This window comes from Octopus sinensis, linkage group LG5 (assembly GCF_006345805.1).
Source record: "Octopus sinensis linkage group LG5, ASM634580v1, whole genome shotgun sequence".
In the NCBI taxonomy this organism is placed as follows: Eukaryota; Metazoa; Mollusca; class Cephalopoda; order Octopoda; family Octopodidae; genus Octopus; species Octopus sinensis.
In genome coordinates this window covers 86403993-86429100 of record NC_043001.1, presented here as the reverse complement: position 1 = coordinate 86429100, position 25108 = coordinate 86403993, and the positions used below count along the sequence as shown (strand labels likewise).

Sequence of the window (25108 nt, the reverse complement as noted above, 5' to 3'; positions counted from 1 at the left end):
TGCTGATTCATATTTTGGCTTTTACTTGTTTTACTCATAGAATTCCAACCGTACTGGAGCACTGACTTAAAAGAGGAATTAAATACAAATTGATCCCATTGATTATTCTAAAGTCTACTACTTATTCTATCGACCCTTTTGCCAAACGACTAAGTTACAGGGATGAAAAGAAAACAATACTGGTTGTCAAGCTGTGGTGGGGACAAATGCAGATAGAAAGACATATTTTTAGAGTTTCCTTCTATCTAATTCACTGACATGGCATTGACCGACCTGGGACTATAGTAGAAGACACTTGCACAAGGTACCGTGCAGTGGGGCTGAACCCGAAAAATTGTTCAGTCTCACTACGCGGTTGCATAGCGAGTTTGTTAACCCCATAATCAGGCTTGTTTACTTATAAATTTTGATGAATTTTAAAAATTAAATGCAGCATTATGAATTTAAATATATTATGAAATAATTATCTACTTACCTTGATTCTCAAATCCTGAAAAAAGCAATAAACATATTATAGGGATATGAAAATGCGAAATATATAAATAATTATTTTCACATATATTTGAAGAATAATCATTACATATAAACAATATTGTATAGTTGGTTTAGGATTAAAGATCCCTGATTATTGCAGATGAGCCTCCTGATCAACTGTATCTAATTATTTTACCAGAAGAGATAGATTAGGTATTACGTATTACTCAGCTATTCTTTTAAGAATGAAATTCCGTCGAGTATGTCTATGTACTTCAAACTGGAACTTATTTCTACGGTGCTATATTCTCTGATTTAAGTAAAAAAAAAGCCAATATTACGCGATATTCTACGAAAACATTATACCTACATTTGAAAGAAATATCGTGTGAATTTGGCAAATTCGACACAATATTTTGCAGACAATTCGACACAAATTTTTGCAAACAATTCGACCTCATAGAGGTTTGTTTTTTTGGCTTGGGTTTCTTCTAAATATAATAGAATTTTGATATAAAGTTTTGTATTTGTTGTCATTCATTGTTGGGATTTGTCAATGTACATAGGGAAATAAAAACTAAACTGCTGGATATTGTACGAAGCCCAATAGACCCATCATGACTACCCGTATGATAAGGGTACATCAGGCACATGCATCACGGCCATATGTGCACGAAAATGTGATCTCATATCAAGATAAACAACGCATGACCTTGCAGTTAGAATTTTCTTCAGATCGAGTAGTCCACCCCACTCAAAAGGTTCCTGAATAAGGTTTGTTTAAAGATGATGACCATAACACTTATGTTTCCAGAGATGGATTATTCAAACCCCAAAGAAGTCCTCTCAACACATGGTTATGATGCTCCTCCACTACCTCTGCTCCTGACCAGAGATGCACTTATTGTCAGCCACTAAGTCATTATGTCCCTTTCAATGCGTCGTTTCCACCTTGGTTCTTTTGCTCCACCATTTTTGTTCTCTTAAATTGTAATTTCTCTTCAACAAGTAGCGCAATAGCTTGTGTTATGCCCTCCGTCTTGATGTATGGTATGACAGTATTTATCGTTTGTGTTACTTTATTTATCATACTCCTATCTACCCTTCACATATTCATGAGGATCTTTTCTTTTGAAGCACTCTTCAACTCGATGGGCCGTTTTTGAATTTCAAGCAATTCATTATCTATTTGGTTCATTTCCCCTACAAGTCCACCCTCCACAGTATCAGGGTTCACCGTATAACATTCCTGTTCTTCATCCTTAACAGCCCCATCAGCATTCCCCTCTTCCTTCTACTCTTTTCACTGTTTTCAACTCCGACCATATTTTGTAGCCCATCCACAGGTCCCTCAGACTCTCACTAATCCGAGATATTTCTACTCTAGTTAAGTATCCCTTCCTCCTAATCACTCTCATTTGGTTCATTATCATCATTATTATTATTACTATCAATATTATTATTATTATTATTATTATTATTGTTTTATTTTTCTTCTTTCAAATTTGCTTCCATTTCTTGCCGAGTGTCTTCCCGACTCCTAGGGCAAAGAAACTCATAGTATACATTGGTAGGCCATTAAACCAAACTCAATAGTTCGTTAATTTAAAAAAAAATGTTTTTTTTTAGCTTAAATTAAAATACATGAGCAGCAACAGTTCTCACATCGACAATGCTCTTCTCAATACGTGTGATGTACCAGTTAAGACAATCTTTTGCACTTCTTGCAGGGATGGTAAGCCAGGGATCATTCTCATATAATTTTCGGTTCCCTTCTTGATCATTCCTAGTGCTCCTACGATCACTGGTATTGTAACCGCCTTGAGATGCCACATTTTCTCAATTTCAATGAGTAGGTCTTTATATTTTCTGAGCTTGTCAAACACTTTCGCTGAGATATTATGATCACAGGGGATGCTCATGTCGATCAATAAGCAAACTTTATTGTTTTGGTCTTTCACAACAATATCTGGTTTATTGGCCTTGATGGTTCGGTCTGTATGTACTGGAAAGTCCCACAGAATGGTTACATTTTCTCCTTCAGTTACAACCTCAGGGTGGTGATTATACCACTTGTCGGCAGTTTTGATATTGTAATGCCGACTTATTAGCCAGTGGAGATATTGGCCAACTCTGTCATGTCTTAATTTATACTCCACTGGTGCTAAGACTTTACATCCAGAGATTAGGTGGTCCACTGTTTCAATCATGTCGTTGCAGAATCGGCATTTTGGGTCTGCTCCATTTTTCATCACATTGGCCTGGTAGTTCCGGGTTAATAGGCTTTGATCTTGAGCAGCCAGGATGAAACCTTTGCTCTCTGCTTTTAGCCCTGAGCTCCGTAGCCACTGATGGGTTTGCTTCTGGTCAACATCAGCTTGTTTGCTGCGGGTCACATATTTGCCGTGCAGAGATTTCTCCTCCCACATATCAGCCAATTGCTTGTGCGCTTTTTTCGTTGCCATCATTTTCACCTTCTTTGCAACAATAGTTGCCATACTTCCCTCGGGTTGTTCAGTTTGGGTATCCTGCACGAGATCAATAGCAAAATTTTTGCTTTCCTTTATAATAGAATGAAGCTTCTTTCGTCTCTCGTGATTTTCCACGAGCTTTAGCATCCAGTCATTCGATATTTCGAGATATTTGGCCAGTCCAATTGTTGTTTTGTAAGCTAGTTCAAATTGGATCAGGCCTCGACCTCCTTGGGCTCTGGGAAGGTAAAGGCGATCTACGTCTGCCTTTGGGTGGTGCATCCTATTACAACTCAGCAGCTTGCGTATTTTCCTATCTATATTCTTTACTTCACTCATATTCCAGTTCAACACATTGTAGCTATAAGTAACAACTGGAACTGCTAAGGAATTTATAGCTAACACCTTGTTACGTGCATTTAGTTCAGATTTCAGGACTGCACGAACTCTCCTATAACATTCCTTCCTGATCTTCTCTTTCATGCTTGCATGCTGAATACCAGAGCCTTCATTTATCCCTAAATATTTGTATGTTTTTTCTTGCTCAAGCTCTCTTATGACTGTGTCAACATCTAACACGACTGAATTTGTGGTCTTCACTTTCCTTTTCTGGAAAGTGGCCTTGGCACACTTCTCAAGTCCAAACTCCATCCCGATGTCATCGCTGAATGCTTTCACGGTGCGCAATAGGCCTTCAAGTTCATTATTGTCTTTACCATAAAGTTTTAAGTCATCCATATAAAATAGATGGCTTATTTTTTTATTGGCAATTTTATACCCATACCCTGTTCTGTTTAATTCACTTGTAAGGGGTATTAGGGCTATGCAGAATATTAAAGGTGAAAGTGAGTCACCTTGAAAAATTCCACAGTTGATGTTTATATTTTCTGAGGCAAGTACTCCATTAGAGTGGTATAATTGGAGATTCGTATTCCACAACGACATATTGTGCTTCAGGAAGTTTGAAATCACAGGGGAAATTTTGAAGATGTCCAGCGATCTCAAGATCCATGGATGCGGTATACTGTCGAAGGCCTTTTTATAGTCAATCCATGCGGTGCTGAGATTTCTGCGCTTGTTGTGACAGTTCTCAAGGATCATACGATTGATTAGCAGTTGATCTTTGCATCCGTAAGAGCCTCGGCGGCACCCTTTTTGTTCAATGGGGAAAATATCGTTCTTCTCCATGAATGCATATGTTTTCTCCGCCAGGATAGATGTTAGGATTTTATACGTGGTGGATATACGTGGTTATAGGCCGATAGTTTTTTGGAAGGTTGGTTTCGTTATTCTTTGGGAGTAGGTAAGTAATGCCACTTGCTAACCATTCAGGTGTTTTCTTTGGGTCTCTCATAATTCCATTGAGCAGCTGAACTAGCTTACCGTGTGCGCATGGGAGCGATGCGAGCCAGAAATTCGGCACCCTATCTTTACCGGGGGATTTCCAATTATGGGCCTTCGTGAATGCCTTTCTTAGGTCTGCTATTGTGATGTCTTCCCATGCTTGTTGTTGTAAATTTTGGTAGGATCCTTCAGTTTGTATAATCCAGTCTGCATTTATGTTGTACATCTTCTTGTCACTCCAAATCCTTTTCCAAAAGTTTTGAACTTCTTCCATGGGAGGGGGGTCTTTAACGGTTACTTTCTCCTTCCCTATTTCTCTGTAGAATTTTTTGGCATTGGATGTGAACAGCTTATTTTGCTTGTAAAACTTGTTTCTCTTCTCAAATCTTCGTATTCTTTGGGCTTTCGCTTGGACTTTTTGTTTCAGCGTTTCTTTTATTGATATCAGTTCTTCTCTTGGTGAGGATCCAAATTTTCTCTTCATCTTTCTTCCTGTTCTGGATCTTACATCATTTCCACATATTAGTTAATTTAATATTGATATTTCCCCTCTCATAAATTCAATCTCTTTTTCAATTTTACTTCTCCAGGTTTGATTTCTTCCCAGGTTTTGTTTTCTTTGTTTTTTTCGGGGGCATACAGCTGGTTTCAATTGCCCTAGCAGAAGCGTAAATAATTTCATTTAACTCAGTAAAATCAGGTTTTAATTCTCGTATTATTTCATTTGTTACATAGTTGCCAATTTGGATTTGTTTTTTATTTTGGTTTGTATTTGAGAGTTTATGAAGTGGTTCTCTATCATTCATACTTGTATGTCTTACAACTTCAAGCGTATTCAGGATTTTCTGCCTCATTTCTGCCATAGACTCTCTGTGTTCTTCAGCAAATGCGAGATCTTCAGTTACTGTTGTTTTTTCGTTTTCCTGGCTATCTTTAACAGGTACAATAGAATTTCTTGTATCTTCAGGCCTTTGCGTACTTTGGTCAGATGGCAGTCTTTCAATTAAGCCTCGTGGCGGGCTATACTGTTCATCTGATTCTTCATTTCCTTTGTGTCTTATAGTTATGTCATTTTCCGTTGCGTGCTTGATCGCGCTTATTTCACTGTCTGTGAGTCTGTTATTTCTAAGGATATCCCTCCTCACATTTGCTAATTTGTTCTCGTCCAAATAGGGCCTACTGCCTTGATTCCGTGTTCTCCATATACTGTAAGAGTTTGCGGTGTGTCTCTCTTGAGATGGCCTACATAATGCATAGTAATAGGCGTATATTACTTCTTTATACTCTTCTCGGGTCCATTTGTTCCGCTTACGTTTTTCTTTCTGTGGTGGTTGTGGTGGTGAACTTGGAGGGCTCGAGTTGGGGGATTTCCCGTTCAAGTGACCATCCATGTCCGTATTCGGAGAAGAGTTTGTGCCAGTTGATGACTTTTCGATCCCAGGCTGGCTCTTCCCTGGGGGACGCGCTTCCAGATTAACCATAGGACAAGCGATTTGGTATACTGATTTAGTTTTCCTTTTAGTTTCCAAAAACATTTTGGTGCTACGATAATGTTATCATTTTTTAGCTTTGATTGGCTCGTGGGGAGACGGCCATCATTGCCGTTACAATTATAACCGTACCATTATAGCAGCCGTAGTCGGCTTATTATTGTTATTATCATCACCATTATTATCACTATCATCATTATCACCACCATTACCATCATCATTATCATCATCACCATCACCATCATCATCATCAATGATATTGTTTTATGTGTAGTCACAGCAGTATCTTATTATTGTTATTTTTTATCATCATCACCATCACAGTAGTGTATGTCTGTCTCGTTGGCTGGCTTGGTGGTTGGCTGGCTGACTGTCTTCAATGCCAGAGTTCTTGCCTGTCAAATAATACTTTCATATTTGGTTAACAATAGAGCCGAGGTGAGGTTTTGTGTTGGTTGAACTCTTTGAGTGTGTGTGTGTGTAGATAGATAGATAGATTATCAGCACTGTTACTATCATTATTATCATCACCACCATCATCACCATCACCATCAGTGATATTTTTTTTTATTTTATTTTTTTTTATTTATTTAAAAAAATTTTTTAGGTGGGGTCCTATCGGTCAAAAAAAGTTCAGATGTTTACTACTATTAGGCTTAAGAAAAATTAAGGAAGGGCTGTTCTGTATTGTTTGTGAATAGAGAAGTTGTGTTTGAGCAGAGAGAATCTTAGCATCATCATTTTTTTTCCATGTGCGTTTGTGTTATTGCAATAAAAAGTGTTTGTATATTTCGTGTAAGGTAATATTGTGGAGGTTGAAGTTGACTTTTCTAGAGATGTTTGTATGTCCAGTTAGAAGAACAGGTGTGTTTTTACAATAAAAAGTATATGTTTATATTTATATCTGAATATTCAGGGAGGAAGCAAAGAAAAATCAGATTTTCATAGAAAGTTTTAGGGTTTTGTAAGTCCACAAAAAGAAAAGCGTGATGTTTTTAGAGAGAAGAAAAAAAAAGGATGTTTACAGAGGCAATTGTGGGTATCAAAGTTTTTAAAGCTGGTCGAATGTATGATTGAAAACTGTAGATATGTAAATTTGTAAATTTTCTTAACTTATTTTGAAGGGCTGTTCTGTATTATTTGTGAATAGAAAGCTGTGTTCGACCAGAGAGAATCTTAGCATCATTATTTTTTCCATGTGCGTTTGTGTTATTGCAATAAAAAGTGTTTGTATATTTCGTGCAAGGTAATATTGTGGAGGTTGAAGTTGACCCCTCTAGAGATGTTTGTATGTCCAGTTAGAAGAACAGGTGTGTTTTTGCAATAAAAAGTATATGTTTACATTTATATTTGAATATTCTGGGAGGAAGCAAAGAAAAGTCAGATTTTCATAGAAAGTTTTAGGGTTTTGCAAGTCCACAAAAAGAAAAGCGTGATGTTTTTAGAGAGAAGAAAAAAAAAAGGGTGCTTACAGAGGCAGTTGTGGGTATTAAAGTTTTTAAAGCCGATCGGATGTATGTTTGAAAGCTGCAGATATGTAAATTTGTAAATTTCTTAACCCACTTTGAAGAGAATTTCAAATACTCACGAGGTATTGTAGATGTTCCATTCTTTGAGAGTTATTTTCCCCGTTGCTAAACTGGCCCATATTAATGTTTCTATGGCTTTCCTTATTATTATTATTATTATTATTATTATTATTATTATTATTATGAAAAATTATTAAGTATTATTATTACGATTCAAATTCTGCCGAATTCGACTTTACCTTTCATCCTTTTGGGGTCGATAAATTAAGTATCAGTGAAGCACTGAGGTCTATGTAATCGACTAGTCCCCTCCCCTACATTTCAGGCCTTGTGCCTTTAGTAGAAAGAATTATTATTATTATTATTATTATTATTATTATGATGGATTTTCTTATTACAATTTTCTTTCTAATCCTTGCCAAATGTCTTCCTGACAACTAGGACAAAGACATTCTTGTAGTAGTAGTAGTAGTAGTAGTAGTAGTAGTAGTAGTTGTAGTAGTTAGTGTTGTTGTTGTTGTTGTTCTTTTTCTTCTTCTATTTCTTCTTCTTCTTCTTCTTATCCTCCTCCTCCTTCTTCTTCTTCTTCTTCTTCTTCTTCTCCTCCTCCTCCTCCTCCTCCTCCTCCTTCTTCTTCTTCTTCTTCTTCTTCTTCTTCTTCTTCTTCTTCTTTTCATTCTTACTGGGTTACATGAGTGTATGGCTGACACTGGAGAAATTCTCGACTTCGACTACGGTGTTGCTTCAGTCACCTCTTTCAGTGGACTTTAAAGAATTATGAACAATTACCGAAAGACCTCGGCCCAGAATGCCTGTTCACAATTTAACTCTACAAGCACAGCTTCAATTTAGTTGATAACAGCCTTAATTATGCAAATTATGCGTAGTGTTATGAACTAGTCTTTTACGGTTTACTTCAGTTTCCCTACATTGCTGATTTGTGGGTCTATGTAAAAAAGGTTGTATCTGGCTATCAACCGAGTCTATAGTGTAAACTTCATCTAATATCTCCACCGGCTTGATATAATAAGTTCCATTAATACACTAGAGTTAGTTGGTTTTCCGATACCACTTCCCTATAAAAGCTGGTCTTGTGCTTCATGACTGTTACAACTAAAATACATGCAAAAAAGCAAAATAAAGATGAACAAGCAAAAATCTTAAGCTACAAACTTGAAATAAAATAAGTTGTCTGTTTTATAAATGACTTAAATTGATTTATGAATGAAAGAGATAATAATATTATTCGAGTTTCAAGCAATCCAAATTTGAACATACTTACGCGAAGGAAGGTATTCTGCAAAGGAAGAGAAATATGAAAATTGAACTAATGATTAATCTCAAAATATAATTTATGCCATGAAATAATAAAATATAAAGAAAACTGTACTAGAAGAGAAAGTGGTTTCACCATTTTTTAAATACTTGCATAGATATAATGTTATGAGAATGTATTTTTCTTAATTATGATATTGTAATAATAAAGTTTTAGTTATCTTTGGATTGAAAATGTTTACCCCATTGAATGGTTGTGAACCAGTGAAGTCACTATATATATATATATATATATATATATATATATATATATATATATATATATATATATATATATATATATAGTCACCAATTAATCTCAAAGAAAAAAGTGATGCCTTAGAGTTACCTCCTGTTTGTTTCCCTCGGATCAGAGAAATTATTATTTTAGACTTTGGATTATATAGCTTTTAAAACTACGCTCGCAGCCAAGACCATTCGTCAACCGTCATCATCGACATTGAAATCACTGTGATCAAGAACCTACATCTTCTTGTTTGACTCATGACTCTGGTGATTATGTTACTTTGTCCAGTATTTGACTATTGATTCATTTATTTTGCATCAACTCTGTACTGCCATCATTGTAAACTTTATCCTATTTTTCAATATATAACTGAATTGTATAGACCTGTTTGTTTTCCTTGCTGGTTTCGATTGAGGACTTAACAATAACAAGATTTCCTTATTTTGGGTGTACAACATGTTACATACTAAGATAGCGATTATTCTAAAAATGTTTGCCGGATCAGTCTAAAATACGATTAATGCAGTATTATGTATTTTTAGAATATACTACGTAATTAGTCTTTGCTACATTGCGCAGGAAGTATAATTCAGTTATATCTTATCATCATCTTTTCCGCTTCAGAGAAGTTTCATTAAGAAAGGAGCGCAATGGTCATAAAAGAAAAATAGAGGAGAAATAAAGAAATTGTGAAGGAGGATTTATGAATCTAACATTATTGAAAACCATCAATTTTTTATTCCAATACTATTAAGTCGCTTATCTCTCAGTCGTTAGTCAGACTTTACTACTGTCAAGGTTTGATATGATGAACATAAATTTGATGAGATAGATCGTTGAGATGTGGATAGAGTGGTTATGTATTGTAGAGAAGCAACCTGCTGTTTGTAACCACGATCCCTTGAGCTGGTTTAAGTTGCCATGCCTATCTATTTGGTAGCTTTCTTCAGTTATATATTTATACCCAGACACAATGTGATAATATCTATGATCTCTGCTTATGACTTTCAACAAGATTTCATAGATGAACCAAAGGAACATTCAAAGATGTCCTTATGACAATCATACCCTAAGCGTAGAGAAGAACAGTGGTACACTGATGTGATTGTAGCTATGGTGAGGTTTATAGATAATACTTTAAACGTTACTGTACGTTGCTTAAAGTATATAAACAATAATGTAATTTTCTAGATATTATATATATGAATAAATTTATGCTTATTATGTTCTGAAATCTATATATCGGAAATTTCGTGTTATCTTGTGCATTTATTACGAATTTTAAAAGTTTAAAAGCAGAATGTTGGATAATTTATCAAACATATCACATAAAAACTTTCATCGTATTTTATGAATTAACCGACGCATTTACAAAATCTAAAAAACCCAAAGCAAGATAAAAACAAAACATAAAACCTATAATATATAATTTTAGATTTTGTAATTTAAACAATCATAACAAATTCATTTCAACAAGACGTATATATTAAAGTCATCTCAGTTTAAATATTTCGTTATCATGACCACAGGAGCTTGTCATTAAAATGGTATGAATGATAAAATTACCTTTCTCAAAGAGTTCCTCGTTCACATTGTATTTGGTAACAACCATTGATGTTAATGGAGTTACGAAATTATACTGTGAAAACAAGAATATTAGTTTTAGGACAATAGTAATATTAATAAGAAAACAATACATGAAAATAATTGATGTAATTTTATCTTTTCAACATGTGTGAGTGTGTGTGTGTGTATATATATATACACACATATATATATACCGTATATATGTGAAACTAAACCTGAAACCATGTAGTTAGGTAGCAAACTTCTTACCACACAGCCTGCCTACGCCTTAAAATGTTTCTATGTATCATGCATAGCGCATAGACCAGTTACTGTAGTATTTATCTTGAAGTAAGATATCTTAAGGACTATTATCTAAATTAAATGGACTCTACAGTTGTAATAAACCTTCAAATATTGTTATTAAGCTCTAATATAGGGACACCACGTCATTGATGTTATAAAGAAGAACTAAATATACTTAGATTATTACATTTTGATTTGATATCAAGTTTCGGTAGATATTCTGCGAAAAATTCATAAAATTGTGTTTGTTTTGGGAATCACTTCGTAAACAAACAGTTTCGGTCCGTATCCTGGATTGGCTTTGTGTACGAAGAGGTACGGAGTGGGATGTTCACGTCTTTTTCAGGCTTGCTTATGTCAAACGTGTCCAATTCGAGACAAGCAGGCATGATCAGAAAGACTACACTGGAGGGTTGGTTGGCTAGAATTGGTCGTAGTATACTTGTTTTCCCTCATTTTCTCTCGATGGTTCTGCGAGTGTCCACAAAAATGGTTGTTGTCCAGAGCAGAATGAGATGTCAGGCTTCACAGTCAGCGACAAATACAGGACACAGGTGGGGATTAATGTGGCAGGCAATAAGTGATTCCTTCAGGGAGACTTTGAACTTCTTCTTTGGTACTCTTCTATCACAGTAACCAGAGGAAAGTTAGCCATAGAGCTTGATATTAGAAAGTCGATGATACTCCATCCTTGCCCAAGGTAACTGTGCCTTCAACAGAGTTGTTTCGTTGTGGCAGATTCTTTGTCTGTTCTGGACAAAGTCACTCCAGTGGATGCTGCGGATGAATCGAAGATAGCGCTGATGAAGCCACACAAGGGGTTTTTAGGGGCACGAATAAATGATCTACGACTCTCAATCTTACACGACTGTGTGTTTACAATGTTTCCAGTCATTTTCTTCAGCGGACCATTGTACAGACTGTTGAAATTACTGTTTGCATTGGCCAGTATGTTATCAACTTCATTATCGATTTTGGCATTTGATGAGAACAAAAACAATGTCGGTAGAGCTCTTAGTGAGCATTTAGTCTGTTGATGAGTATTCTGGCAAGGATTTTGTCTGCTACGGAGAGATAGCTTATAACCTTGTGGCTGGAGTAGATACTTCTCTCTTGTTTTTATACAGAATAATGATGACAGCATCGCGGAAATTCTGTGGTAACTTTCCCTGCTCCCAACAACAGACAAAAAGCTTGTAAAGTTAAGAGTGCAGTGCTGCGCCATCCACCCTAGTTGCCTTTCCGCTTCCCAGTTGATCCATGATATTTGTTCATCTCTACAAACACACGCGCGCGCGCAAACTCATGGTGACAGATGAGTGTTCTGTAGTCTCTTGCTAAACCACCACACAGATGGTTTGTTTATAGCGCTCAAATATTTGTATTCACATAAGCACACACCCTCCATCAAATCGACACTGCTTCTAAGGGTGCACAGATGTGCCACACGTCAGATGTCGAAAAGCGCCGCCCGATCCGCGTATCGAAATTATGATCTAGGCCACAGTCTTATGTATGTATGTATGTATGTATGTATGTATGTATGTATGTATGTATGTATGTATGTATGTATGTGTGTATGTATGTATGTAACAGTGACTCAAAAGCAGTTAGTTTCCTGCATGGGACTTAATGAAATGCGCAAAATCTTGGACCGCAAGTAATGACTTTTGCTTTTGTAACTTTTTATTGAACAAAAATAATACACACATACTACAGAGCAGAGATGTTGGCTTTCCACACCTTTTCTCGTAAATTTTCTGAAGAAGGGGTGCTTATCTTGAAATATTGAAATATCAGAGGAGAGTACTAACTAGTGACTTATATCATTATATTTTATAACCGACATTGTATATTTTATAATGTAAATAATTTATAAATATATGCATATATACATACATATATGTACATACTTACATATATATGTATATATACATGCATATATGGGTACAGGACATAAAAAAATCGTTAAACACAATGAGAAACGAAAACATAAAAACAAAAACATAGAAATGAACTTTTTTCAAACAACGAGAAAAAAACCCCAGAAAAACGAGACATAAAACATATAGAATATTCCCCTTCTTCAGTTGTCCCTGTTTCGTCTACTCCGCGTTTTGAGGGTAAGGACAAGACGCGACTTCATTGAAACAGTCCTTTCCGCGAAGCAAATTAAATAAAATTTGGGACTTTTTGCGGAGGGTGAAAGTGGTAACAAGAACAGAACAGTGAGAACAAAACAGTAAAAACAATAAAAAAAGTAAAAACAGTTAAAGACAGAACAAGGAGAACAAAACAGTAAAAACAAACGATGAGGGTTGTTAAGTCAAGACGATGGAAAAATTATTCTGAACGCTTAAGGAGACAGGATATGCCCGTTTAGTCTTGGTGAAAGTAATAGTCGGAATGATGGCTTCCCTCGCATCACGTATCAGCAACGAGAGAGTCGAGGAGGAGGAGTGATAACTGGTTTTAATTCCTAGACCTAGTGCGTTGTTTTCTTGAGCAAAACACTTCTTATCACGTTTCTCTGCGATCACTTCGACATCTGGCAAATGGTACACAGTGCACCTATTCAGGCAACTTCAATTTGACGGATGGAGTGAGCTAATATACAGCTCATACATTTGATCGCTATAAAACAAATAATTTGTGCAGGTCGTTCGGCAAAAATCTGAACACTCACAGTCCTGTTTGACAGGAGAGTTCATCATGTATGTATGCATGTATGTGTGTATGTATGTATGTATGTATGTATGTATGTATGTATGTATGTATGTATGTATGTATGTATTGAATTCTATTTCTGTTAACTCAACCTCACTGCTTGGCAACCAGTTTCATTTTGTATAGGTTGTTTCCATAATTTTACTTGTTCGGCAAAATGAGTCCGATACAACAGTTACCAGATTTAAAAAATAAGTACTCTTGTCGATCAGACCAAATTAAACTTTCATGAGGTGCCCAACATGAACGCAGGAATATAAGTGAAATTAGTAAAAAAATAAAAGCACATTTATCAGACATTGACTGATATCGATAACTAGTAACAAATAAACCATATTATCTCTTAAAATATTAAAATAAAAATGTAATTGATAATGATATCCTTTTTACTCACCTTTAGAGCTAAATTAAGAATGTCATAACGCACTTCATTTGTTTTGTCTTCTATAAGAAGTTGTCTCAAAGTGAGATAAGCATAAGTCTTTTCAGTAATTTCAGAAAATGACTGAATACTAGTCAAACTGTAATTTTGCGAAAAACCATCATCTGAAGTAAAGTCATCTCTATATAATTCTAGCTCCAAATTTTCCATAGTTGGCCCCAAGTGGTTTGTCATTGTTAAATTCACATTTATGGTTGAGTGATTATTCTGCGGCAAAACACCGGAAACAACCGATTCTGATCCTTTGAAGTAGTTGCTAAATGATGTAGAACTAGTATTAACAACACCATCCAAGTAAACAAACGTAATATCCTTTAATAAAATGTTAGATATTTCTTTATAAAAATTTTCAATTTGAAGTTTACTGTCAGAGTCTGCGTAGATCCTCCTATTAAATCCTCCGTTTTCTGTGGCAAGCTCACGAAAAAAATTATTGATAGATTTTCTTCCGAAACAAAGGGTGAATAATGAAATCTCTTCGTTGACTTCTCTGAAATTTTTCTTGATTTCTTTGAGTTTTGTGACTCCTTCTGTTGGATATCCGTTAGTAAGAAATACGATAATACTTTTCTTCGTAGGGGTTGAAGTTGCTTTATGTTTCTCTACACTTTGAAGGAGAGCAGCATTAATGTTTGTACCTGAGACAACAGTAAAATTACATTTTCAGAAAAAAGTAACAGAATGTTTGTACTCATAAGGAATTAGGATCATTAATACAAACTTTACAGGAAAGCATCACAGACGTATAATTCAAAGTTAATCGTAACTAAATCGTTTGACATGAAAAGATGAATTTAATCATTAAATGTTAAAATGTGGAACTATTTTAAAATGTTTAAGCAAAATGTGAGTTCAAGATAAAAGTTCTATAATAATAATAATAATAATAATAATAATAATAATAATAATAATAATAATAATAATAATAATAATAATAATATGATGCAGTACCAGGCAGTGGCTCTCGTGTCTTCTGATCTTAACTGATTGGAAGTGTTATCATGTACATTGTTTTGTATAAAAGACGGGCTACAGTAAATATTCTGCTGAATACCACAGATTTGCTTGTCATTTGTTTGACCCTAACCAGTTGAGCATGTCCCTTAGTGGCTGACGATATGTGCACCTCTGATCATGAGCAGAAGTAGTTGGGGAGCATCATAGCCATGTGTTGAGAGGGATTCTTTGGCGTTGGATTAATTCAACTCTGGAAACATGGGTGTATCATTCAACATCCTTAAACAACTCTTATTCAGGAACATTTTGTGCAGGATTGGTTACTCGACCAGAAGAAATTATAACTGGGCCCCACCTGCAAGATAATGTGCTGTTTATCTTGATATGAGATCACCATGTCAAACACATATGATTGTGATGCATGTGCCTAGTGTACCCTTATCAGACGAGTAGTCATGACGGGTATACTGGGCTTCGTATATTTTACTCCAGTGTCACTGCTCTCTCACTCAATAATAATAATAATAATAATAATAATAATAATAATAATAATAATAATAATAATAATAATAATAATAATAATAATAATAATAATAATATTAGGACTGTAGTACTTAGTAATAAGAGCTTTAAAATAGGGACGTGAAGGACCATTGTCAAATAGTGACCTTACATTTTAACATTCTGAATAAAAGTTAATTCAATATTTAGAGTGTAGAAGGTGGCGAGATGGCAGAGTTGTTACCACGCTGGACGGAATGCTTAGCAGTATTTCGCCCGTAACTACGTTCTGGGTTCAAATTTCGTCGATGTCGACTTTGCCTTTCATCCTTTCGGAGTCAATAAATTAAGTACTAGATGCGTACTGGGGTCGATCTAATCGACTGCCCCCCCCCCCACAAAAAAAATTTGGGGCTTTGTGCCTAGAGTAGAAAAGAATATTTAGAGTGTAAGACAAAAGATGCCATACTGAAGAGGAAAACTATTAGATTGGGAATGTAAGTTGATGACGGCTACTGCAAAGCTGGTTTGTGGCTAAATACAACGAAACTTCATCACAACTTCAAAAGGAAGTGTTGGCACTTCAACGTCTGCCAGCAATCACACTAACATATTATAATATGATATATGAGAGTTAAAAAGAAGTAAGCTAGCAAAACAGCTTCGTCCTTATCTTCTGGATAAGGAATATAAAATTATCATTTAAGGACTAAAAAAAAGTATGTAACAAAAATGAACTTTCCCGATAATTTGAAGAACTATATATATCCATGAACTCACGGTAATGGAATTAAAGCTAACCCTGCGTCTTCTTCCCTAATATAATCTAGCAAAATTTAACAATATTGATAGATTGTAAAGCACTGATAAACAAAATTCGATACAAATATAATACTTTTTTTTTTAACTTACTTCCAGTGGCTTGAAGATTCTTAATGTAATGTTTGCCTAAATTTTTGTTAAGATTGTTTGCTATTAAAAACTCGTCCTTCATCCACGAAACGCCACTACTGAATTTACCGATGAGAAATTTATCAAGTTCTGGGTCGAGTTGATCAAGGATGTTTTCCATAGCTTCGCTCATTTGTTCAATTTTACGACCAGACATTGATGCACTGACATCAAGCATAAATACGATGTGCTTTGAAAGACTTGGTAAGGAATCAGGAGTGAAGAAGTGTACAAAGAAGCCATCAACTGCCTACGAATTTTGAAGAGAAAATAGAACATGATGGTTTATTTTAATAACATTTTATGGAAAATTATTCCAACTATTTAGTATGAGATTTTACTAGCAGATATGATATTTAGTCACAATATACAGCATATCAAATATATTATAATTGTAGTCCTGTTATCAGAAGAGAAATAGATTTATTTATGTTAACAACAATTTAAAAGATAACCCACTGTGCAGTTTGGAATACCAGTATGAACCTTCGATTAATTCTCTTATCTAATCCAGAAGACACATACTTATGGAAGTGTTCAACAACGTCCACTGCATTCTTAGATCAAAGATAATTTACCGTACATATTATTGTACTAGGTCTTTGGATTTTGTTATATAAATCTGTTTATAGTCGACTATTTGCTTAATTTTCAAGATTTTATCTATCTAATGAAAATGGTTAATTGTTAAACACTCAGCCGCTGCCACGTTTCTACCATCGTCATTTTAGAAGTTGTCGCTATTCTCCATGACAGTCTCTTGATGTTTAAACCGCCAGAAAAATATAACAAACAATCGATACCACAGTTTTAACCCAGTATTTCAATTCTCATTTCGTTTTCCTAATATGCACGCATCAAAAACAAAAAAAAGAACGCTTACAACAACACAGAAGTTAATAGCTTAGTTGTGTAATGTTTTTAACAAGTAAAATATTGTCTCAACAGATCATCGCAAATTTGCCTTCATATGCGAATATTAATCCTTCGCCCCACAGTAAAATTTGACACCCGAATATTAAGTTTGAGTAGTCTATGGCGTAACACTTCAAGTACTAGACAAACCAATGTTCCCAGTCACCTATCTCTGAATCGAAACTGTCTTGTTTTTTTCGTTCCCTTTATTTCCTATAATAACGTATTTTATAAATAATTACATAAATCATTGTGGTCGTTTGTTTCTGTGCTCCATCCAACTATATAATCCCGTACAGCGACTATGAACGGAGACCTGCTCAGAATTCATGTAGAGAAACGTTGCACCCAGATTGGCCGCTATTTGTTGTTTGTTCCTTCTCAAGCCATGACTAGCTCATAGGGCCGGTTTCTCGGTTTCCTTGGCGTATAGGTTCCCCACCGGAATGGGACGCCGGTCCGTGGCAGGTGAGCTGCAAGATGCAGGAGGAAAGAGTGAGAAAAAGTTGTGGCGAAAGAGTCAGCAGAAGTTCGCCATTACCTTCTGCCGGAGCTGCGTGGAGTTTAGGTGTTTCGCTCATAAACACACACATCGCCCGGTCTGAAATTCGAACCCGTGATCCCTCGACCTCCAGTCCGCTGCTCTAACCACTAGGCTATGTGCCTCCACAGATTAGGCGCTATTGGTGACTTTAGTGGAATGCACGCATGTACAAGCATTCCAGTCCAGTATAAGGTCTATTACTAGGTTAAACCCCGCTCAAACATGCACTGAAGTGTCATGGGACACAGCTATTCCTCTTATGATTAAGCTAACAGTCAGTTAAAAGACCTTGAGAAAGTTAAAAGATGTTTCACTGACACTCTGCTTTGGGTAGACAGTTATCTATAACAGAAACACTTTTATTTTGTTGGTGCTAAGATAATGACGAAACATAGTCTAGGGCAATGGTTCCCAATCTTTTCACTACCAAGGACCTCTTTTATTTAAATGAATTTTCCCACGGACACCAGGATATTGAAAGGTCTGTTAGCTTAACATGTTCACGGAACCCCAGTACTTCCTTTGAGGACCAACAGGGATCCTCGGTCTACATTTGGGAAACACGGGTCTAAGAGACAACTGAATGAGCTATTTCTCCAAAGTTATGTCCCTTGCACCCAAACCACTTGAGGTTGCTGTGCTACGACAAGTGTTTGATGGCAAGGAAATAACCATGGATTACAACATGAAGCGCAAAATCTTGGAGAAGGGGAAGGCTTATTTCAATATAACAATAACTAGCAGTATAAGCCGGCTTTGCCCGGGATTAAGTTAGGATTATTAAGCTAATCAAGTTCTTTATTTCAAACCAAACTAAGTAACATTGACGTCAAATTTGGGCGAAATCCGTGAAATTGGTTTATATATATGGGCAACACACACACATACACACATACACACACATACGAACGTACACCTATTGCAAACATATTTTTTTAAGCATACATGTTCGTGTGTGTGTGTGTTGCCCGTATATCAACAAAACACTTTTTCTTCGATGGAAAAAACCAACAAAGTCTTAACAAAAACTTACTCGTCGCTAGAAGGGGACTTAATTCATGTTTGCAAACAATGGTGATTTCTCCGACTTGAAAATTGTTAAAAGTTTTGTTAGAAAATTTACTTTTACTGCTATTCGCTGGTGCCTCTGGTAAAAATAAGTTGACGAAAATACAGCTAAGTTCATGAGGAATGTCTTCCTAAAATTGGAGCGACATGCGTGCTAATTTGTGGACGTGCATAAATTACATTCACGTACACACACACACATCCTGCCTTTTACATATACAGATTACAAGGTTCTGCACCCTCGATCCTCTTACCATCAGGTCCTGAAGATTAAACTGGGTCTTTAGGCAAAACATACATACATAACAAACATACGCGTATGCATCCAAACAAGATTAAAATCCTGTGCGCCCACTCTATTCCTTCCTCTACATCTTAAACACACAGCAACTCTACAGATATGTCAACTCTTTAAAATCTACTACACATATATTTACACACCAGGCACTTTCTGCATCACAGTTGACTCAGGTGTTTTAGGGCCAAATCTTCGATCAATTGTCTCACGTGACTTCATTTCGTCTTCTCTTCACAGCAACTACAACGTAGATGTGATAATTTCTCACCTTCATCAATAGAGAGTAATCATCATATTTTTCCATACCTGTCATCCTCGAAGAGCGCGTGTATTACATAGCTGTTCTTTATCTTATATCTCTTTCGAAATCAATTGTGAATATAAGCTGTAATAGATCTGTAATACCTTATAATTTGAGTAACAAACACACATACACACACAAATTACGTATTGTAGGATTCAATAGAACCTATGTACATCAATACGTAGGGCGCCAGGAATGACTGGGTAAAATAACAGAGTGAGATAAACAAAATTGGAGGTATCAAGTGTTAATAGGATACTGTAGGTATGTATATACCAAATCCAGTTTAAATAGTAGATCCAACTCTGGGTTTGGTTTTAGTTGAAGCATATGTGTAACAAGAGGCACACATGGGTTTAAAATTTACGATAGCTGTTTCAGTAGAATTTTATTGATATATTCGCAAATTACATCAAAACATATAATTCACCATTCTCAGGTATAATTTTAAATGGTGATTAACATACACACACACAGACGCGCACACACACATTTATATAAGATAAGATTATAGTATAACATTCCCTTTTAAATGACAAGATGAGAATTTGATGTAAAACAATGACTTACGTATATCAAATTTGAATTATTTTGACGATCCACGTCATATTCCACTCTGAGTAAACCTGCAACGCCATCTTTCTTTATTTCTTCTTGTTGTTTACGACTTGGGTTGTATTTGATGTAAACCTCTCTACTGCTGATGTTCGTAATTAAAGCAGAATCCAGCTCTGTTTTAAAAACAAACAATATCTTAATTTGAATATCGATAACAGAGTTGAATAAATACCTGTTATTTCAATATCATCTAACCTGATGAGATATAATTTAAACGACTTGATGGACTATCTAATGTTGACTGCGAATCAGTGTCATATTTACTGTTGGATAATGTTAAGTGAACAGCGGCAGAATTAAATAATGTTTACTGTGGCTGGGTAAGTTTAGTTAGTCAGCAATAAGGGACTGCGTAACATTTGATGGTGAGATGGTATAAACTGTTTACAGCACAATATCTATTTTATGATAGTGTAGTAAAAAACTCTAGGTGAAGAGCTGAATAGCTGAAGGTCTTCAGGGAACAAGTACCTTCTCATTTGTAAGTATTTCGTCTCATAATTCCTGAAAGTCCAAGGAACCGGCCACACCCAGGATACCCCTCTTATACTCTACTTCGTGCTACTGTTTGTATTGTAACTAGTACCTCCTAGATCTTTAAGACCACCCAGAGGCTAGAATTCCTTGCTTGTCGTAACCACTTCCGTTTGAGGCACCAGTTGAACGTAGGGTATTATTGTACCTTCCGAAATTTTCTTTTATTCTTTCTTGACTATTAATGTATATAGTGAGGAATCCTTAAGCTTACTACCAGAATGTGAACAATTAAGTTTGGAATTTACTGTAGCGTACTGTTTTGTATGTCAAGGGCAATCTTAATAAGTGATAACCAGTGTAGTTATGTAATGAGAGTGGTTATCAAGAGTATGTTTAACAAGAGCGTGCCATAACAAGAGGTAGTATAACATTTAATTTGATATTTGAATAGTAACGGACTGTTAACTGGAGGATCGATAACACTTGATATATGGGAAAATATAATGCTTGTTGCAGAACAGTGAAATGTTTACTGCAGCGCAGTGTAATTCTACTTGGAGAAGGAGACACTTGTACAAGAGTGGGCACTTGGACATTATATTGTAGAATGATATCATCTTTAGGAAGAGACCAAATGTTAACCCAGAGACATTATAATATTAGCAAATTGTAAACGAAATGACGTACGATTCCGATATGCATCATTATTCTAAATGAATTTTATTTTATTTCTACAAGAATAAAGATACATTTTTACACCATTGATAACTGCATCTCTATAGTACTACCTATGAGCAATAATCAGAAAAAGTTGCCTCATGTTTCATATAGGCTGTCATAGGCATATCATACTTATCTGTTACCCTTAGCAATGAAGTTGAATGATTATCAATTCTAATACGTCGACAGTATGCCTTATATCCTTGCTGTTAATTCTCCACCGTCTATTTCTATATGTGGTTCTTTGTAGTATGTTGTACAAGTATAGAACTTGATATAAGACTAGTGACTGTTGCACGTCTACTTCTGTTGATGTTTATATCATCGTTATTTACTGCCTAAAGAAATGCTTAGATTCAACCCAGCATTAAAAATAAAAATATTTTCAGGAATAGCTTCTGTATTTTTGAAGTGCACCTACTTTGTGAATTATATAAAAGCAGTGGTTAAATGAAGTTTATGACGATAATGAAAAATGAAAATATAGAGAAAAACCAATCATAAATGATTTGCCAACCTTTGTCAACAGCAATATCCGTTAATTTATTATCTGTAATTTTTGGTACAGACACGTGAATAATATCTTGTGGTTCAGTAATGAAAACTTCAACTAAAAAGTCATCAATAATTTCACCATTGGTCACATGAACGGCGTGCCTGTATTTATTGTTCTGTCGTGTCAGAAGTTCTTGGTAAGTCAAGTTGTAAACTATATACTTTTGTGGTTCAACATTAACAGATATATCAAAGACATTTGTGAAGCGGTGTCTGGAAAGCGATAAAAAATAATAATTGAAATATTTTGGAGATATTCCAAAACTACAGGAAATATCAAATAGTTGGGAAAATATAAAATTACCCGACTTCAACAGAGGCTGAACTTTGTCCTGTTTCCCTGGTATATTCGTAAATATCTTTAGCAAGTGATTTTTCCTTTACTTCTCCAACAGTCACATGTCCATCAGTTTCCCTGCCAAATCGAATAAATTTCATAAAAAAATTAACAGTACCGTAGCATACACATGTGTAATCCATGTTATTGCGATTGGAGGAATTAAGATACCAGAAATTGGAGCTGTTGAAGTTTCCTTTACTTCTCCAACAGTCACATGTCCATCAGTTTCCCTGCAATCGAAAATAAAATTCAATAAAAATAATTAACAGTACCGTAGCATACACATTGTAATCCATGTTATTGCGATTGGAGGAATTAAGATACCAGAAATTGGAGCTGTTGAAGTCGTAGAGATTTTTCGACAACCACGTCTGATTCATTCTTGAGGTATGTCGAGGAGACTAATCCTGCTGTTACACATGTGACCTTTCAGTAGCAATCCTATGCAGCCAGGTATTAACCACAGTTTCACATAGACGTCTAAATTGAGTCTAAAGCTCTTTTCCAAAATATAGGTTCGCATGATGTCACCCTCACTGAAGACACATCACAATTTGGGGGATCTTGGTTTTCATGATTGTCATGTCATATCTTACAACTTTTACACTGTTCGCAGACCATTGGGCTGCAGTCATGATTTCGACATTTTGATAACTAGTGTGAATCATTAGAATACAAGTAACTATTTTCCAGTATCCATATGCCTTCAAATCCTGTATCAGCTAACATTTTCCCAGCTACAACTTTAATTTCTAACGCTGTTGGCTGTTCACCAAACTGTTCTTGACGAAAGTAAACATAAGAAGTCGTCAAAGTTTTCCCGAACATCCAGTATTTCAGAAGTTTGAATGTATTTGAAATTGTTTCATTGTGTTACAAATGTTTGTATGTAACAATCAAATAAACTCACAAGACTATTGCATTAAGACTAGATTTAAAAACTAATTAACAAAATATTTTGATAAACTAATTAACAAAGTATTTTGATAAAGTGTTTCAGCAGAAAGTTTCGTTTTCAATGTTATGCGTTTAATCAAATATTCATGAGGCAGTTTCCTAAGATATAAGAGCTTTCTAAATCATGGTACGCTTGATGTGTCTGGTATTCAATTGTGTGTTGTCATAAATAGCAAAAAATAAAAAATAAAAAAAATAAACAGGAGCAACATTTGTATAGAAATATGGTTTTCTTATGGACGGGATGGTATGAGTGTGGGAAACGGAAGTAGCTCGTTAAAGTATAAAATCAATAGTATGAGAGTGATGCTAACATTTATAGTTAGAAAGTAGATCTTCAAATGATCTTCATAACCAAGATGCTAGAGAGGGATGGACGTCAAGTATAAGTAGCTTAGTCAAGAGACTTTAATGGCATTCACGATGAGAAGCTTTGCTGAAGGCAATGCAACAATCATGTTTTCAACGGGATTCTCGAACGCGATAGACCAATAGCAGATGAAGTTGGAGAGCAAACATCTGATAGATCTTTTGCTCCTAATGGTCTCATTGCTTATCTGGTCTTCTGTTACTTCTGAGATACTTGTAGGTAAGTAATCGGCAAGTTGAGTGGGTATGCTCTGCTTGTGGCTTATTCTAGAACAATGATATAACTAATGTGGAACATTAAAAATATCAAGGCTTTCTAAATACCTTAACAATTTACAATTCTCCTTAAAATGTCAAAAAACAGCTGTGGGCCATGTGCAGCGATTTCTGTATGTGATGCAAAGGTTAGCATCGTCTATTCTAGAACGTTTAAATAAAGGTATATTTTTATCGAGAGACAGAAAGAGAGAAGAAATTGTTAAGCTGTCTCAGAAGCTGAAGATTTAAGAATAAATGAACGGACACCCTTTTCATCAGTGGGGTTGACTTTATAAAATTTTAAGGATTGGTAATCTAAGTTAAAAACATGATTTGAATATGATTAATTATGCATGTGTGTGTGTACGTGTGTTTGTGTGTGTGTGTGAGCAGTATTGAGCCAGAAACAGAACAGGTAAACGATATAATGTTTTGTTTTAAAGGTACTGTTGCAGGTTGGGAGGAGTGGAAATTTGCAATCTGTACAGTGTGTCCCCTTTAAATCTTTATTGTTTTGCAGGCGTAGAAATGCTTGAACAGACACTTCTAAATGAACGCTTAATTTTAGATATTGTAAGCTGTGCTTCCACAACTGCGCACCAGCTACTCGGATGGTTTGTATTTATGGGTTTAGTTGTGTGTGGGAATATGAAAGGATATACAAAGAATAATGCTTTAATCAATCGCTTAGCAGTTTCAGACGGATCGAGTTTTCAGTCAAAAATAATTTTCATAAAACTGTCTGTCCTGATCAGTTAACGACTGTATTTTATCTAAGCTCACAGAAAGCGTATACCGCGCTCTGTGATGTCATTCTTCTATTTTTGCCACACACAGCTGTGATTTATTCTTAATTTCTAGCGGGTACTAATAGCTAGATAAAAAAACTCAAGATTCTCTCTGACGTATGATACTTTGATTACATTTTCCTTTGCAGAACAGCTTCCTTCTCCTAGTTTCCTGCCGACATGTTCTCCTTTACTCTTCACCTTCACGAGATCCGCCTGAGGATGAAACTTATTAATCTTCGCAAAGTGTTGGCACTTACTTGTAAAACAGGTCAGTAAAGTATACAAACTGCTTTCCAAACGGAAAATGTTTACATGAACCCCCCCCTCACAAAAAAACATGTAAGCATAATTCTTTATAACTAGAGTGCTAAGAATATTAGAAATACAGTGTTAAATTTGACTGCGGCCATGTAATCCTAGTACTTATATCGATCTCTTTTGCCGAACCGCTTAGCTACGGGGACGAAAATACAACAATATCGGTTGTTAACTGATGGTGGGGGACAAACAGACACACAAACATATACATACATACATACATACACACACACACACACACACACACACACCTATAT

General features: G+C 35.5%; 1 protein-coding gene across 1 annotated transcript in view; it reads right to left on the bottom strand.

The window, feature by feature from the left end:
• Positions 1-25108, bottom strand: part of LOC115211864 (inter-alpha-trypsin inhibitor heavy chain H4-like) — a 241022-nt gene that overhangs the window by 56335 nt on the left and 159579 nt on the right. Inside the window, exons 7-14 of the mRNA XM_036502852.1 lie at positions 22123-22233; positions 21781-22031; positions 20019-20179; positions 16281-16569; positions 13863-14548; positions 10436-10508; positions 8591-8605; positions 476-490 (exon numbers count right to left, since the gene is read on the bottom strand). Coding sequence (XP_036358745.1) covers positions 476-490; positions 8591-8605; positions 10436-10508; positions 13863-14548; positions 16281-16569; positions 20019-20179; positions 21781-22031; positions 22123-22233 — 1601 coding nt within the window. The remainder of the gene's footprint in view (positions 1-475; positions 491-8590; positions 8606-10435; positions 10509-13862; positions 14549-16280; positions 16570-20018; positions 20180-21780; positions 22032-22122; positions 22234-25108) is intronic.